This window comes from Ursus americanus, chromosome 9, assembly GCF_024610735.1.
Source record: "Ursus americanus isolate L20-20 chromosome 9, mUrsAme1.1.p, whole genome shotgun sequence".
In the NCBI taxonomy this organism is placed as follows: domain Eukaryota; kingdom Metazoa; phylum Chordata; class Mammalia; order Carnivora; family Ursidae; genus Ursus; species Ursus americanus.
This window is the reverse complement of record NC_142135.1, coordinates 61,292,183-61,310,408: the sequence shown is the minus strand read 5'-3', so window position 1 is coordinate 61,310,408 and position 18,226 is coordinate 61,292,183. Positions and strand designations below refer to the sequence as shown.

General features: G+C 37.2%; 1 protein-coding gene across 3 annotated transcripts in view; it reads left to right on the top strand.

Moving 5' to 3' along the window:
* Window positions 1-18,226, top strand: part of C9H8orf34 (chromosome 9 C8orf34 homolog) — a 330,423-nt gene that overhangs the window by 87,398 nt on the left and 224,799 nt on the right. For all 3 annotated transcript variants that reach the window (XM_087864837.1, XM_087864838.1, XM_045810166.2), the window contains exon 5: window positions 15,643-15,671. In XM_087864837.1, the coding sequence (XP_087720963.1) occupies window positions 15,643-15,671 (29 nt within the window). The remainder of the gene's footprint in view (window positions 1-15,642; window positions 15,672-18,226) is intronic.

The window sequence follows — 18,226 nt, the reverse complement described above, 5'->3', positions numbered from 1 at the left end:
GCCCCACATTGGGCTCCCTGCTCAGCGGGGAGCCTGCTTCTCCTTCTCCCTGCCGCTCCCCTTGCTTGTGTGCTCACTCTCTCTGTGTCAAATAAATAAATAAAATCTTTAAAAAATAAAAGAAGGCCCTGCTTTTGGCAAGATTTACTTTTGGAAGAAATACTGATAAAGTGAGTACAGCTTATTAGTATATTATGTTAATGATAAGTCTTATCCTATTAAATGTCAAAGGTTTATATTAATATGTATAAATCTTACCCCTTTGGGCAGAGCCTATGGCTCTGTATAGCCTCTCAATTTATCTAAAAACACGAGTTAAAAGAAAGATGATTGAATAATATGCCCAATTATTACACAGATCTTCAAATAGAGTTAGTCAATTTTTATTCTTTAAAATATGATAACTGCCTTACAGAGACTTGTTATATCATTGTTAGCTGGTAAGAAAACATTTGGCCTGTCCCTAAAACTTTTTAATAAAAGAGTTTGATTGCCTTTCACTTATGTATTTGCCAAGATGTGTAGCAGACATATCAAGGTTCAAGCCATGGTCTGTCCGAAGAGAAACCTAGGTGTGGCCTTACAGGTGGTACCTAGCAACGGATTCCTGTGATCAGAAGTTAGTGGAGGGTTATAACAGGGGGCTCATTTAACTCTTGAAGGAAGTCTGGAGAAATAAAAATGGCCAGAGGGCAGTCCTTTGTTGGGAGAGTAGAAGAGATGCAAATATGGCACAGTATTCTTGGGACAAAGTCAGGGCCAAGGAAGCTATCAGGTGAGTCAGAAGCTTGGCCAGAAATAAGGTGTAACATTCAGTTCTATGTATATGATGGAAAGTTGCTTTTGGCTTCCCTTGGTGGTTTTAAGGGGGCTCTTTTTTGTGTGTGTGGCAGTAGTGGTGGGGTTTATGTAGGGATAAGGGAGCAGTTCTTCACATAGGGAGGGATTGTGCTTTTCTCCCTTTAAGTTTTTTTGAGTCTCTTGAAATAAAATGGTGCTTTCTTGGAATGACTTGAGTTTCTGTGATTTTAGCTATCTGAGGTTTAATACTAACTTTTTGTCTTAGGCCCAATATGTGACCAACTACCAAGTTATCAATTTCCTTGAGATGGCCAGTGTAAATTAGTAGAAATGCAGCTTTACCATTTACTGATGTTTAGTTAGCAGTCTAGTTGCCTGGTGTTTAGCTATGTAATCCCAAACTCAGTTCTTCTATCGTCCTGAAGCAGGATGTCACTAGTTTTGTTTGATATTATAATAGCTTCAAGTTGGTAACTCTTCCTCTAATCTAACCTAACTCATCTCTGATCTCTATTATGCATTGTTTTATTTACTAGGAAAACATAGGAAATGGACTTTTTCTTCAAGGTATAGTCAAAGGGAATATTCGGTGTCTTGTTATTGTGGACCTCTCTCTCCAGGTCCATAGCTGTTGATGGGCAAGTTTGAAAGTTCCTAGTGATCTCTTAATTTTCATACTTTCCGATAGAATTCTCTCTGGAAAGTTTGGATTTTGCTTTGTCTTAGTTGTACTGTCCAAAACATGTGACATATTTTAGAAGTATTTTGTTATTTACCTGAGATTGACAGCAAAAAATCATTTATAGCCTTCAAAATGATAGAATTATCTCAGCTCTATAGCTGTCAGCTTATCCAGACTTAAATTCTCTCTCTCCCCCTTCCTCTCCCTCTTTCTCTCACTCTTTCTCGACAGGATTCAAATAATAACAGGAAAGACTAGATATTCTCTCGTTTGCAAACAGGATTTTTGTTTTACTAACAACTGTACTGTGCTTCATTTTTCTGGCTTTTTGCAAACCTTTCAATGTAATGCTTTATCTTAAAGTCAGTCAGGAGCTGTAATGCTTTTCATGCTATGATTATCTTGAAAGGTAGATATGCTAGGAGAACTTGTAGTGGCTTGTAATGCGGCAGAGTTGTGATGTGGTAGGCATAGTGGATTTTTGGTGCCTGGATCCTTCCCTTTGCAGCATTTCCAAATATTCTTCAAGCATGACTTTCTCATTCCAGGAGCCTGGGCTCATTACCCTTTCCTTCAAGTGTTTGTTTCCATCTGACTTTTAAGTAGTGAGAAAAACTGTTTTTGGGTAGGGAAGTTGGGAAGATACAAGACCTTCACAACCCCAAATAATGTATCTCTTCTAGTGGCTATGATTGAAGGGCCTTAGGGTAGTATCCTTCTCAGTGCGTTATATTAGGTTCCATCATCTTATTACTGACTATGTTAACCTCAATCAGTTGGTTAAGGTGGTGTCTGTCAGGTTTTACCACTGTTAAGTTAATACTTTTCCTTTTTGTAGTTAATAAATATTTTACAAGAGATACTTAAAGACTGAAAATATCATGTTTCCTTTTCACACCTTCACCCAGTAATTTCAGCATCCATTGGTAAATCTTACCTAAAACAATTATTACTGGGGTTTTCTAAAAGATAGTTTCTGTTTCTCTCATTCCTTTATTCACTGTAATTTTTCTTTAATGGAGAGAAGGAAAGATGGACTTATTACCACCCCCAGAATAATGGGTCTATTCGCCTTTTTTCATGACTGGTCATATTTCTGTTTATCTAATATTCAGATATACATATGGATATGAATATGGATAAATGCAGATATATGTATATGTAGTATGGATATAAATGTGAATATAGGTATAAGCATTTATCTTTGGATATTGATATAAAAAAGAATAAAATACATATTCCAAAATTAACTCACACTGATTTTTCTTGGTTTTAAATATGCTAAATTTGCCAGATTAAATTTACTTAATAGCTTTTTCAAGAAACCACAGTCTAAAAGGGACAGATTTGTTAAGAGGTCTTGATATTTCTCTTCTAACAACATTTTCTACGCCTACTCTCTACCTGGATCAAAGACATATTCTAAAACCTAGCAAATGTTTGTGCTTCAGTAGAAGTATGAGGTAGCATTATTAGTAATTGTTGCTTTGGAATGGTCTAGTGTCCATCAAAATAAATAATTTTTCTCCCTAGAATGCCTTGTGGGAATAAGGACATGTGTATATATAATTAATAATTTTAGGAAACTTCTGGAGAATGAAAAAGTAGTGCACTTGTATTAGACATTTATTATGTTATTCTGAATCCTTTTATGTTGAATAACATCTCATTTAACTATACTTCAGTCACACACTCGCATACACACACCCATGTACACGTGTGTCTGAGTTTGTAATTAAACTGTAAATTCAGTCATTGTTAGGTACATATTTTTTAAAGTGTCTGGTTTTTAATATATATATTACATATATTATAATTTATAATATTATATACTCTATGCTATCTTAGTTCTATCCTTTTTTGAGACTAGAATGTATATCATGTAAAATAGATGCAGGTGCTGCCATGGGAAATGCTGTGGGTCCTGCACTGCCACTCACTTGCTTCCGGTTGGGAGGATACCATTTGACCTCCTTCCTCAAGTTTCCTCTTCATTAAAATGAAGTAATTTATCCCCAATTACCATCAAGAATATCTCCAGTTTTCACAAGTCTTTATTTTAATGATCTGCAATTTATATTCCAAAGTTACATTGTATTCATGGCTTACAGATTATGGTTTGACCTGCTTGCATTCTTTTTTTTTTTTTTTTTAAGATTTTGTTTATTTATTTGAGAGACGAGCACATGAGCAGTGGGGAGGGGCAGAGGGAGAGGGAGAAGCAGGCTCTCCGCAGAGCAAGGAGCTCGACGTGGGGCTAAATCCCAGGACTCTGGGATCATGACCGGGCAGATGCTTAACCGACTGAGCCACCCAGGTGCCCAACCTGCTTGCATTCTTTTTTTTTTTAATCTAAATTAATTTTTATATAAGCCCTTGTAATTTTATGTGCACTTTTTTAATAATAATTCTGTAATATGTTAGTCACCATACAGTATATCCTTAGTTTTTGATGTAATGTTCCATGATTCATTATTTTTGTATAACACCCAGTGCACCATGCAATACGTGCCCTCCTTAATACCCATCACCGGCCTATGCCAGTCCCCCACCCCTCTCCCCTCTGAAGCCCTCAGTTTGTTTCCCAGAGTCCGTAGTCTCTCATGGTTCATTTCTCCTTCTGTTTACCCCCTCTTCATTCTTCCCTTCCTTCGCCTACCGATCTTCCTGCTATTTCTTCTGTTCCATAAATGAGTGAAACCATATGATAATTGTCTTTCTCTGCTTGACTTATTTCACTTAGCATTATCTCCTCCAGTGCCGTCCATGTTGCAGCAAACGTTGAGAAATCGTTCTTTCTGATAGCTGAGTAATATTCCATTGTATATATGGACCACAACTTCTTAATCCAGTCATCTGTTGAAAGGCATCTCGGTTCCTTCCACGCTTTGGCTATTGTGGACAATGCTGCTATGAACATTGGGGTGCATATGGCCCTTCTCTTCACTACGTCTGTATCTTTGGGGTAAGCACCCAGTAGTGCAATTGCTGGGTCATAGGATATCTCAATTTTTAACTTTTTAAGGGACCTCCACACTGTTTTCCAAAGTGGCTGTGCCAACTTGCATTCCCACCAACAGTGTAAGAGGGTTCCCCTTTCTCCACATCCTCTCCAACATTTGTTGTTTCTTGCCTTGTCAATTTTTGCCATTCTAAACTGGCATAAGGTGGTATCTCAAAGTGGTTTTGATTTGAATTTCCCTGATGGCTAATGATTTTGAACCTGCTTGCATTCTTTCTAGCTCTTCGTTATCCTCACTCTGTTCTTCCTGCATTGTGACTTTCAGTATATTGGAATATCTCCGGTATATTCTCTCTTAATTCTTTTTCATCTTTTTCTCTCACTTCTTATCTCCATCTTCCCCTGCCCAGACTGAACTGTGGGCCAGTTTTACCAATATCCTCATTCCCTCTTGTTTCCATCCTTCTACTGTGTCACTGTGTGAAATTCCCATCTTCGAATAAGTGCTGCCATCTTCAGCTTTTCTTCACCAGTAAGGCTGAGAAAATTTTCCAGGGAAAAATGGCAGGGCCCAGCTGAACACTACCCTACAAATTCTTCGTTTTCAACACTTACTTATCTTGGTCAGTCCCTCTCTTTCTGCACTGTTCCTGCAACTATGAAAAACCCACACAATAATCTACACACACCTATTTATTTCCTGCCAAACTGTTTTAGCAATTAGCTTGCCTCCAACTTTATAGAAAAACTTAATTGTAGAATGTGTTCCTCTCTACCCATCTGTAAATGTAAGTGCAACCACATCTATCCTGCCCTTCTCCTTCCATTATCAACAGAGAAGGCGTTTCTCTTGTTTGAGGCCAAGCTTTCCACCCATGATCTTGTTCCCAGTTCCTGCCTTGTCCTCTGAGTAATTAATGATTCCATTAATTACTTTGTCTTTTCTGTATGTGGAAATCTTTCTAATTCCAATCCCCCTAATATTAGTTTTGTGACCTTAGGAAAATTTCTTAACCTTGCTGTGTCTCAGTTACCTTTTCTGCAAAATTATAGTAATAATGGCACTTCTTTCTCAGGGTTTTTGTGAAAATAAAATGAGATGGTGTATCTAAAGTGCTTCATATGATGCCTGGTATATAACTGCTAATTAAATGTTAGATATTATATTTCTATTACTGTGTAACAAATTACCACAAACTTGTGGCTTTAAAAAATAAAAATTTACTATCGTACAGATGCGGGTTAGCTGAATCCTTTACTCTAGGTCTAGGCAAGCTGAAATTAAGGCACTGGTTCATGCTGTGATCTCACCTGAGGCTTCAGGGTCTCTTTTCATGCTCACTCAGGTCATTGGCCAAATGTAGTCCTTGCTCTTATAGCACAAAGATCCCTGTTTTCTCATTGTCTGTTGGCTGGGGATTGTTCTTAAAAACTGGAGGCCATTCTCAGGTTCTTGCCTTGTGATCTTCTCATAATGGTAGTTCAGTACTACTACTTAGAGGTCCCTGGGGAGCATCTCTCTGAAGCTTGGCCTTCTTTTGAAAGGCTCACCTGACGAGGTCATGGCCATCCAGGATAATCTCTCTCTGATTTACTCAGTGAACCAGTCAGTAACCAAGTCAGGAGAGTGATATCCTTTCATATTTGATGGTCCCATCATGCAGACTCAAAGAGAAAGGATTACTCAGATGTGTACCTTGGGGGCCATCTTAGAATTCTGCCTACCACATATATTATTAGTATTACTACTATTTATCCCTAGCCTGTAACATGCTCCAGCTAAGCATGGTCCAACAGAAATATAATGTGAACCATATGTGTGATTTTATATTTTCAAACAAGCATGTTACAAAAAAACAAAAAGAAGCCTGTGAAATTAATTTTAATAAAATATTTTATTTAACCCACTATTTCCAAGTTATGATAGTTTAACTTGTATTCCATATAAAAATTATTGGGATTTTTTTCATATCGACTCTTCAAAATCAGGTGTGAATTTTAAATTACAACACATCTCAATTTGAGCTAGCCACATTTCAAATGTTCAATAGCCACATGATGAGTGGCTACCATATTGATTACCACAGTTCTCATTAATGTTAAAAACAAACACACATGAAAACTCTTTTCTTGAATTTGAGTTACCTCATTACAGTATCAGAATTCTTCTTCTTCTTTCATAGAAATTTTCAAAAGAAATAATGACACTCATTATTTCCACTTGCTCATCTTCCTTTCTCCCCTTAGTGTGGCTATGCGATTACACCTATCATTCTGTTGAAACCTTTTTCACTATGGTCTCCAATTGAATCCACATTGTCAAACTGAATGAACACTTTTCCAGTCCTCATCTTACAAAATTGTTCTGGTAGTTTTAACACCATTGATTATTCTGTCTTTCTTCAGACTCTCATCTTCTGCTTTCTGGGATCTGGCCCATATTTATTTGAACCTCTTGGATGCCATTTCTTGTAGGCTTCATTCCAGTGCCCTTCTTTCTTCCTAGCCACTGTAAATGCTGTTCCCACATGTCATCCTTTGTTTTTTCAAATGCTCTCTGTTTCCATTGTCATCCTCCCTCATAGTTTTAACTATCACCCCTACACAGCTAAGTCAGATGAATATATTTCCCATCCAGACTGTTTACACTTTATACAAAATGTTCGAAGCATATCTCCACTTGGATATCCCACTGCCATGTAAAACTCAGTATATATAAGTAGATGATACATCTCTCTTCAAACATGACCTCTTTTCTGCATACCGTTCTTCAGGTGATGGCACCATCACTTACCAGTTCACCCAAACTGGAACCCTTATAGACTCCTTTCTCTTCCTTGCTGTTCATAACTAATCAATTACCAAATTTTGTTCATTTTCCCTCTGTCTTAGGTTTGATTCTCTTCACTCCTATTATTACTCCCTAGTTCACACTCAACATCACCGACCAGATCATTGGTTTATCCACTCAGCGTGTTCTGTTTTGCTCCATTTCATTCCTGTCCTGGGACAGAGAAAAAACAGATGCAGTCCCTGCCCTTACTGAGCTAGTGGCTGGCTGGATTGCAATAAGCTTATGTAGGGGAGTCTCATAGCCAAAATTTCTGTGGCTTAATGAAATATAAGTATTTTCCTACTCAGAAAGTAGCCCGATGATGTGTGGTAGGGATGCAGACTACTTCCATCCTGTTATTCTACCATCTTCAGCACATGACCTCCAAGGGTCCTGCTGAAGGGGAAGGTTTCTAATGCCTAGAGGTAAAAGCATAGTGCATTACACCTGACCATATTGCACAACTAGCTGTAAATAAGGCTGGGAAATGTGGTCTAGCTTGGGAGGAATATGGAAATGGCTTGAGGAATGAATAACCAGTCTTGCCCACGCTCTTGTTTCTCAGTTGCTCCAATACCTCACTGTAATCATTATGATGAATCTAAAGTGAAAACCTGACACCCACTTCTTGCAGATATTCAGTGTCTCCTTAGAACCTCAAGGAAGGTGCTACCTGATCTGACCCTTAATCCTGTCTCCAGTGTCATCTCTCATGACTAGCCATTTATGCACCAGCAACAAGGGAGTTTTTCACATATTTGCTTATGCTGTTCCTGTACCCTGAAGTGTCACTGTCACTTCTCTCCAGGGCTTCCATTTCCACCAAGTTACTCCTATTCCTCCCTTTAGCCTCAGCTCACTTCTTCCAAAATGATTTCCTATTGCTGTCCTTCTCTGGACTGGATTTCGTGCCCCCTTTTTGTGCTTCTGGACTTTTCTTTGAACACACTTCCTTGCTGTTATCTGCTTTTCACTCATCTCCTTCCTGGTGCCAGGGCCACTCTGCACCTGGCCTTCCCCAGCACATAGCACATAACTCAGCTATGATTTGCTGAGTGAGTGCCACTGTGATTCCATTTCTTCCTGGTCCCTCTTCTCTGAGACACCTCCCTTACTCTTTCTTCACTGTAGAGCTACTTCCTACTTCTCTCTACATGTGGACTTTGATATCAGATGACATGGGTTTGGTATTTGTAGATTTGATTTGTTTGCTGAGATCTTTGGCTTTGACTGTGGCTTATCTATTGAAGGAGTTATACTTAAAAATTAAGTGAGTAGGTAAATAACAAGCAAACTAAAAGCAACAGAGCAGCAGTTCCATATTGGATGACATTGGTCAACAGAATCTTTTCCTTAGCAGAGTTCTGTTTTTGGGTAGCAGGACTTCCAGCATTTTCTGAGCCTAAGGCTTTTGCTGCTTTTGGCAGTTTTCTCTGAAATGAGGCAGTGATAGGATGAGTATCTTTGGGCCATCCAGACATCGGTCTACAGATTGCAGTTCATGAGAAACACTGGCTGGAACTTTTCCAAGGAAAAGAGCCCAGCTGTTGAGAGGACAGAAGACAGATATTTATGCTTCGTGACTGATAATAGCAATCTGGACTCAGCCAAGAAAAAAATAACAAATGACTTTTTTAGTTCGTCAATCATGAACATACCAAGAAAGTCTTGTCTGACAAACAGCCTGAGGAGTTGGAGGATGACAGCCTGTGAATGAGAATGGAAGGAGATAATGCGGAACTGTTTGTCCATTCATTGCCACATAGATTTATCTAGTCTTCGTTCATTATAAGATGGTTAACATGTGCACACAGACCTCAAGTTCACCTTTTAGTAGGATGGATAAGTGTGAAAAACAGAATTTCAAAGCCTTGTATGGGAGTGTAGAAGAACCTCCAACAAGGGGGTTTAGGGCCAGCCTGATGGAAGCTATATCTGAATGGAGTCTAGAATGATGAAAAGGTAAAGCTGAGATAAAAGGAGACTGAAGATGTGTCATGGGGAAAGGGAGGTACCTGCCAGAGAGAGAAGCATGTGTGTAAGAGGAAAATTTTATACCTTTGATGTATAAAGGATGAAGTGAGTAAGAAAGGCTATGAAGAAGGAAGTCTAAGTAGCAGGGGAGCAAGGGATGGGGACTCCTGTGCTACAGGGATCTTGTAAGCTGGTCATCATCCCGTGTTTTTGAATAATTACTCTGACACAATGATTATAGTCTATGCCTCAAGGCAATGATGAGGTGAAGAGCCTGAAAAAGCCATGGGATAGAAAAGAGAGAACGGACTTAAGAAAACGTGTATTATTATATGACGAAGAATCCTTGGTTCATTTGAGGGAATGGTGCACATAAAGAGAAAAGGATATGTTTGTTTTACTTTTGTTCATAATCAAGGTGACCGGGTGCTCTCTACCTCAAATAAGAATTTAAAAGGGTTTGGGGGTGAAGGAGGAGTATTCTTTCACACTCCAGTTTCAGATACCGTTGGCACGTCCAAGTGGTGTGGGTAGCTAGCTCTTCTCTGGCCCCAGCAGTGAAGTACGTACATATAAAAGTCGCCTATTTGGAAAAACTGGATTAGGGATATAGATGTGGGAATCTTTAGTACCCAGGCAAAGACAACACACACACCCCGTCAGCATTTGAGATACAGGTAGACAAGTGATCTAGCTGAGGAGACTGAAAAGGTTGGGAGGAAAACCAAGATAGAATTTTCATAAGAATTGAAGAGGGAAAATATTTCAGAAAACTGAGGTGTTTATAAGTTTATAAGAAAAAGATGGAAACATATGCCACTGTGTGTACAGCTGTCTCCAAGCTCGACTTCCATTGTTTATTGCTGTGGGATTCATAATAGTGAAAAGTTGGAAATTAAATATCTTTATTAGAGAAATAGACAAAGAAATCATGGTACATTCACACAATGGTACACTGTATAGCTATTAAAAATAACATAGAAAATAGTAATATGAAAATAGAGTTAAGATATGCTTTAGGTAAAAAGCAGATAACAAAACCGTGTATTTCATTTTGTCTTGTATATGTGCCTATATAAACCTACAGTATTTATATGCATGCCTATACATGTGCACAAAATTATTTGAAAGAATTCACAACCAGCTGTTAACCATTATTTGTCTGTCAGTGGAAGCTTGTTTTCCTTTTTCCCCTTATTATGTTTTCTATTTTTTTGGTGATAAACAGGTATTGGCTTGATAAAGTGAAATAAAATAGGTATCTTTTTGTAGTAGAAAAGGTTCTATTTGATTACATGATCAGGATGCGTATAGAGAACGGTTTGAAGAGATAGTGGAAGCAGAGGCTAGTAGATAGGGGATGGAAGAGAGAATGGACAGTAAGGAAGAGAGACGAGGAGTATAGACACTTTGAAAAGTTTTGAGGAGAAAAGGAAAGGTGTGAAAGAGAATATAATTAGTGAAGGAAAGTAAAGGATGTTGGGATTTTGAGTCATTTTGGTTTGGTTTTTCTTTAGTTTTGCGTGTGTGCTCTGTGTGTGTGTGAGAGAGAGAGAAAGAAAGAGGAGAGGAGAGGAGATTACAGGGAATATGAATGTGTCTGTGTAAATGTGTAATGGGTTTTAGGGTGATCAGAGGAAACCAAAAACAAAGAACTTGCAGATTCAGGACAGAGAAGGAAGATAATAGATGGAGCAAATACCAGAGAAGGTAGATGGGGATGGAGTCAAGACCAGGTGTGGAGATTGGTCTTCCTAGGAGAAAGAACATATCATCCTCTGAGGTTAGAGAGAACGGTGTAAATGGCTTGTTTCAGGGGGGAGATGGGTCATAACATCCAGGGAGTTTAAATCTGATAATCCTTTAATAGTGATTAAGTCTTTTACAGTGAGGAGATGGATAAGGGCCTGATAAAAACCTTAAGGTTTGGAAGTGTCCTTCAAAGACTGAAAGCGTCAATTAATCAAGGATAAAAATTAGCATGTGTTTCTAGAACAAAGACCCAGCAAACTCTGCCCAGGGGACCAAATCTAGCCTGTGGTCTGTCTTTATGGCCCATGAGCAAATAAGCATGTTTCTTACATTGTTAAAGGTTGTTTAAAAAAAGAAGAAGAAATATATGGCTATGACACAGACCATATGTGACTTGAAAATCCTGAAGTATTTACTATTTAACTCCTTACAGAAAATTTTTCCAACCTTGTTCTTTGGTAATCAGATTGAAGATAGAATCCCTCACTTTGTAGCAGGAATTCCCTTTGCTCTAAAAGCAGTCAGCAGCCTATCTAAAGAGTGTTTAATTGGCAAATGGTCAGAGATAGGTCTGAGGTATCAGCAGCTTTCAATTTGTTGATACGTGTGATGGTTATATAGGTATTTGCTTTAACACCATGCATTACTCAGTAGTGTGCTGGGACACTGACTCAAAAAATAATCCCTAATTTGTAGCATTTGGCAATTTCCATGGTATAAATACTCCCAACATGGCTAATTTCAGACTACCAATTAGTACTGAATGAAAAGTTGGGAAGAAATGTGCAGAATTGGTTCTCACAAGCCAGTTTGGGTCAGTTTGGGATTTTTTCCATAGGGAAACAAATTTTGGAGAAACAGCTCACTCCATTTCATACCATAGAATTTTCTGACCTACTCTTGTAAATTAATTACACTGACTAAGCTGTAAAGACTTTTGAAAAGTTTCTACTTCCATTTCTTGTGGCTACAACCTAATTTGAACTCTAAGGCTAAGCTAATACCTGGGAAGATTCACATCTTGGTGAAGCAGATAGCTGTTGCTTCCTTGATAGAGCACAGCTCAAATTTGGGAATGTGAGAACTGTGTTTTGGCATAAATTTCTGATACCACTGAAACTTGTTTGGAGATTGGAATAAATTGAAATGCCCATAAGCTGAAGGACACAAGCCTATCCATCCAGATAGGCTCGCACTACAGCAGAATCAGGAAGCCACCTCTGACATGCCTGTGGGAGCCCTGACCTCTTGATCTAGAAGAGAAGCTTAGTTTCTGAAGGAACTCATTTTCCCCAGTTTCTATAAGTTGGACACCCACTGCTACCCTAAGCCAAGCCTCTTTGGCTACCCTGATAAAACAGTGTTTTCTGTAAGGCTTCGGTTTGACTTTTAGGAAGACCATGTGTGCCAGTATGCATCAAGAGTCCCAATTAAACGCTGGGTCTTCTTTCTTTACAACATATTGTAGTAACCCACTATATTTCTTCTTGCATATTTTCCAGGGTATTTTAGTCTCTGTTCCCCACTTCTTCTTAGCTTCTATAAACTTAAAAAATATAACTTAAGGTATGATGGCTTTTAAGAGTTAATGAAATGGTCAAAAATTGTGAATCTCCTCTCAGGGAATAGCTGTGAATGCTCTGCTAGGCGCTAGGAGAAAAATCCTGGCTCCTCAGTATGAATTGTTCTCACGATGGCTTCTCGTTTCCGTAAAGGAGCATTTCTTTAACATTCTTTCAGCTGCTTTTAATCAGTTTACGCTTTGATTAAAAATGAAATAACAAAAAGTGAAAAATTTCCTAGGCAATTTGATAGAAATAATAAGGAGCTGATAGAATTATATATATATGATAGAGTGGAGATTTGTTTAGATACTTTCTTAGGCAAAGTCATCAAAATATGTAAATGTTAGGAAAATATAATAATAGGTATTTGAACAAAATATGAAAGACCAAACACCTGGAACAATTAGAGGCATAATTCCTTTCCCAAACCAAGTTTCCTGTTGCTAGTTTGAGGTTTATTCTGGGACCTGTCACTTCATCGTACTTTAATATCTCTTCATAGCAACCTTCTCTTTATTTCCAGTCTCCACTGGCAAATATTTCTTTGTCTTGCAAAAAAGGTCCTGATGTGTGCTAAAATCAAGAGTAATGGACAGTAAACAGAGGCCGCAAGGAGCTAGCTCATAAGTGATAGGCAAGTACTCTGTGCCATGTATTCTCACTATTCAAAGGCCTTTTGACTTGCTAGTTCTTGGCTACATTCTAGATAAATGAAGTATTACTATTATCTTTATGAATAATGGATTTCAAGAATATGAGGGGTAAAAAATTTAAGGATCAACTGAACGCTTTCTAACATTTGAATGAGAAAACTCATTGCAGGGCCAATGGCATTAATGAAGAAAGTTGAAAAAATCAGGAGGGTTTAAGAAATCCCAGTCAATTGAATCATGGATTATTTAATTCTAAATATCTAAGTTTTATGACTTTGGATGAGAAAGAGAGTTTTGTCGTGTGTATCTTTTTTCTCCTTTAAAATAGATGAAGTCTTTTAAATATTTATTTTTAAACCATATGTTCAATTTTAATCTTGAACTCATTGGAAAGGAACACTTCTTTAGTACTATAGTCAATGTAAATACAAGCATTTAAAATGCATATTTGGCTTCTATAAACCAGAATAATGTATTTTAAATCATCTATAGACTGTGACATAAAACACTTGATACTCTGAAATTACTATATTAACTTGAAATCAAAGTCATTCTAAGTGACATTCATATTTGTATATATTTTTTAAACCCAAACATTCACAAATGTATGACTTATATTAGGCCTTGAGAAATGTTTATAATTGCCTGGAGCTTGGGGACCCCTCATTCATCTGCATGCGCTCCCCTACTGCAGTACCTCTGTATCTCAGAGTTCACCACACACCCCAGCTGCAGTGCAGCTCGTTCCTGAAGTCTTCTCTCCTTGAGTTGTTTGAAGGAGCTGTCTTTATAACACAGCAAGTCCTTGAATCATTGTTTGGTTAGGTCTCCCAAAATCCCAACAGTGGTAGCTAGACTCTGTTAGCATAGTGACACATAATAATTCTTAGTTACAATAACTTTTACCAAAAAAGAATTTATAGAGTATTGCATTGAAGAATGTGTCTCAAATACACTTGTGTTTTAGTTTTATCTACAAGGGGAAATGCCGTGCCAGTTACTGAGATGAAGTAGGGCATCTTTTTCTGCTTTGCCTATAATTGACTTACTAGGTCAGTGGAGAGTGAAATAATATATAACAACCCACAAAGTACAGACATTCTGACTGATCAGGTGAGGGGATTTTTACTCAGACTTATTTTCTTGCTACTGTTTTCAGGTTCTTTTTTCCAACCCAGCTCATTCTTTCTTGGACTTTATTTATAGCCTGTTGAACATTGGCTTCAATCTGTTTTTATTTTCTCTGGGTTTCCTTTGACTTCAAACCTTAGAACTTTCCTTTCTCTTGGCCCATCCTACACTGGGGTTTGACACCAGCTTCCCTTTACCCCATGCCTCAAACCTGAGGGCTGGCTGCGTCTGCTCCTGTGCCTGGCCAGTATGTTCAGCCTTAGGCACACCACTGTTCAAAAAAAGAAGTGAGGGGAGATAGGAGGATGATATCTTTAACCTCATATGTCGAGATTGAAATGCCCACAAGGACTCAGCAACCAGCTCAGGAAGAAGGTCTATGCTGGTGGTAAAGATTCACTGGTCATCACCATATAGAGAAATAAAAATATCACTGGTATGAGTTAGATTACCATGGGAAGTGTATTAGTGAAAAGAAAAGACAGCTCAGCAAAGAACCCTAAGCATTTCAGGGAAGGACTCCCTACCCCCAAAGAAGAGGATTCCTGTGAAGAAGACAGGGAATGAAGAGAGAGGGCAGCATTTCAAGGAGGAGAATGAGGTTAAAATAATCTATTATCACAGATAAATAAATTAAGGACTAAAACTTTTTGCTGACTTACACCAATTTTGGAGGAATAGTAAAGACAGAAATTAGACTGATATACAATGAGAAATGTGTGAATGGTTTGAAGGCAAACCTGTGAGGAGGAATTATTTATCCATTGGCTCAAGAAGCTGTCAACCTAAGGGAATGTGGGGCAAATTCCTTAAGCTCTATTGTCTGTGTTTTCAGCTGTAGAGTAAGGGAATTAAAATAAATGATCTCCAACCACTATTCTGCTGTAATATTTTATCACTCTAGGAGTCTAAATCAATTCTTCAGAAGGAACAAAATTGTAACATGCTAAGCTGTACTTGATTGTCATTATAACATAAAGACAACATCTCTACACTTGTCTTTGCATGTTTGCTCTGCATTTAACAATCTGCAAGCAGTATGGTACTTGTTTTGTTTTTGTTGCACTTTTGTGCTGTTTCAGCAGTTCATGCTGTTACAGTTGACTTAAATTCCTAATTTGTTTTATTTGTAGAAAGGATATACCACATTATTTTGAAGCACTAATAAAAGCCAAAAATAGAATGGAAAATGTACTAATTTTACAAATAGGACTTTTGTTTTTGTTTCTAACATTGGGTTGTTAAAGACTGCTCCTAAAACTTCTTTATACATCTCTTTTGAATCCCAGGTATTGCAATTTCAGATGAACTCGATAAGGTAAGTTGAAAAGAAAATAATAGAATTTACATTTTAATTCACTGTCTAAATGAAAGACTTTCTGAAACATAAAGTGTTCAAATATTTTATAATTTATTTGGTGTTAACTTTTCAAAACTTTCAGTAACATGCTTTGATTGTTTTATGAAAGTTATTGCATGAAGTAAATATATCACCTGCTCTTTGGAGTCAGGAGTTTTAGAATTCGGTTAGAGAAAACGGAATCACTGAATCACTGCACTAAAAAAAGAAACTAATAATATTGTATTATGTAAAGTATTTCTTCTGTGTGATGGTGAAGATGAGGAAAGGAAGACACTTGTGCTTTTCTCTAGCTATCCTTTGGAAACCTTACTCAGTAAGTTTTTGCATTGTTTTGTTTTTAAATTCCAACATGTGAATAGAATATGATGGTGCCTTCACTGGGATGATAGTTGGGAAGGTGGTGAGAAGTGACATAATTAGGAATGTATTTTAACGGTAGTGTCAGTAGAACTTGTTAAGTGTATCTGATGTGGGGAGTTGTAGAAGAAATCAGTCAGCGATGATTCCTAGGTTTGGGAGATGAACAACGAGGTGAACTGTAGTGCCATTTACCAAAATTGGAAAAACTGGGGGAAAGCAGATTAGGCAGATTGCAGTAGCATTAAGGGTTCTCTTTTGGCTTATTTTGAGTTGTCTATTAAGCATATTTATATGCACTATTACTCATGAGAGACTTGATTTAGTTATACATTTAGGAGTCATTGGGATAGAAATTCTCATTTTTGTTTTGTTTTATCTCAGGACCCCTCTACACTCTTATGACAGAGGGCCTCAAGAGGCTTTGGTTTGTGTAGATTATATTGATCGATATTTACCATGTAAGAAATTAAGACTGCTAAAAAATTTACACATTGTTTACTTTAAAAATAGCAGTGATAAAACCATCATATTAACAAAGATAACATTGTTTATGAAAAATACTTTATTTGCCAAAACAAGGTATTTTTGAGAACATTACATTATTTACATTTTTGAAAGTCTCTTTAGTGCCTGGCTTAATTGGAAACTTCTGAATTTTCATAACTACTTCTGCACTCAGTGAGTTATGATATGTTGTTTCAGCTGAAAAAAATCTGACCTCAGATATATAGTTGTAAAAGGGCAAAACACCGAGAAATAGCCATTAATATTTGGTGAATGTTGACCCAAATATCTCTCTAAACAGAAGACATATTACATACAGCTGGCTTGGTGGCTAGATACATAGATAGAAAGAGAATGATAGAAAGTATTATACAAAAAAATGGGATTCTGTAAATATATTTTAAAATAATAAACTATAATGTAATAATTGTATTATTTTTACAAAAACAATGAAGTTAGTACTCTTCTATTCCAAATAGGATTATACCTTTGAACTTTGTACCATAAAAACACATTTCTGTTTAGCTTAATAATAAGTAAAATTTATCAATATACTTTTAAGTATTAAATAAGTTAATAAACCATCATAATATTTAAAAATTAATTTGTATCTATACTAACTCTGTGCAAACTGGATCTTGACTACAAACAATAGCAAGTAGAAAAAGTGGTAGATGTGGTCTCTTGGCTTTGTCCTGATTTTCTAGTTGTCATCTTCCTCTGTATGTCCATCATTGTCTTTGCCCCAGCTGGCCTCCTTCTTATACCATGACATTCCTTACAACTTGCAGAAATTTCTTAATTCCTGCTCCTGCATTTATATTCTGTTTTCACTTTAAGTACAAAGACCTCATCATCTCTATTTCTAGGTTCATTTGCTCCTTCCAATATATTCTGCAAAGCCCTGGCTGCCTGAGCCATAAATGAGCTTGTGTGATTTTGCTTGGCCCTGTCCTTCCTTTCTTCTGGATTCTGATTAGTAGTTGGCACCTTTTTGGTGAGCTAAAGAATATACTAATCATTCTTTCAACTGAAAATAGGTTTCACCTTCACCCTTAGAGGATGCCATGATACTTGATTAGGAAGTATCATCCTCAGGACACATCCGTACCGCAAAACCCTCTCTCTTCCAAGTACTATCTGAGAGGAGTTTCTGTTTAACTAAATTGCATACACTGCTAATTTTCATTTACTTACCTGATATTCTTATTTTTGAAAACTTCATGGACGTCACTGAAATTTATTGTACATTTAATATTTTTAATTTTTGTTGGGAAGATGTCAATAACTGTTATGAATAAACTTTTATTTAAAAATTACTTATGTCAGTGTAAAGAAATTGTTCCCATTCTCATACCTAATTTTTTGAGAGTTCCAGATAATAAAAGGCAAACACAGGCTGCCAGAGCCGTAGTCACTATTCTTTGCCTGCCTGGAAAGCTGCTTTGGTTGAGGAGAGAGTTGGCCCCATGGCACTCTCTGCTGACCATGAAGCTCACAGTCCTGCATTTTTCTCAGTAAGAAAATGTGCATCTCAGGCAGATACTAAAAATAAAACCAAACAAAATGATTTACAGCTTGTGTTGACCTGACACCTATGTCTTTAATGTAATAATAAAATCAATTAAGTTAATCCTTTTAATCTT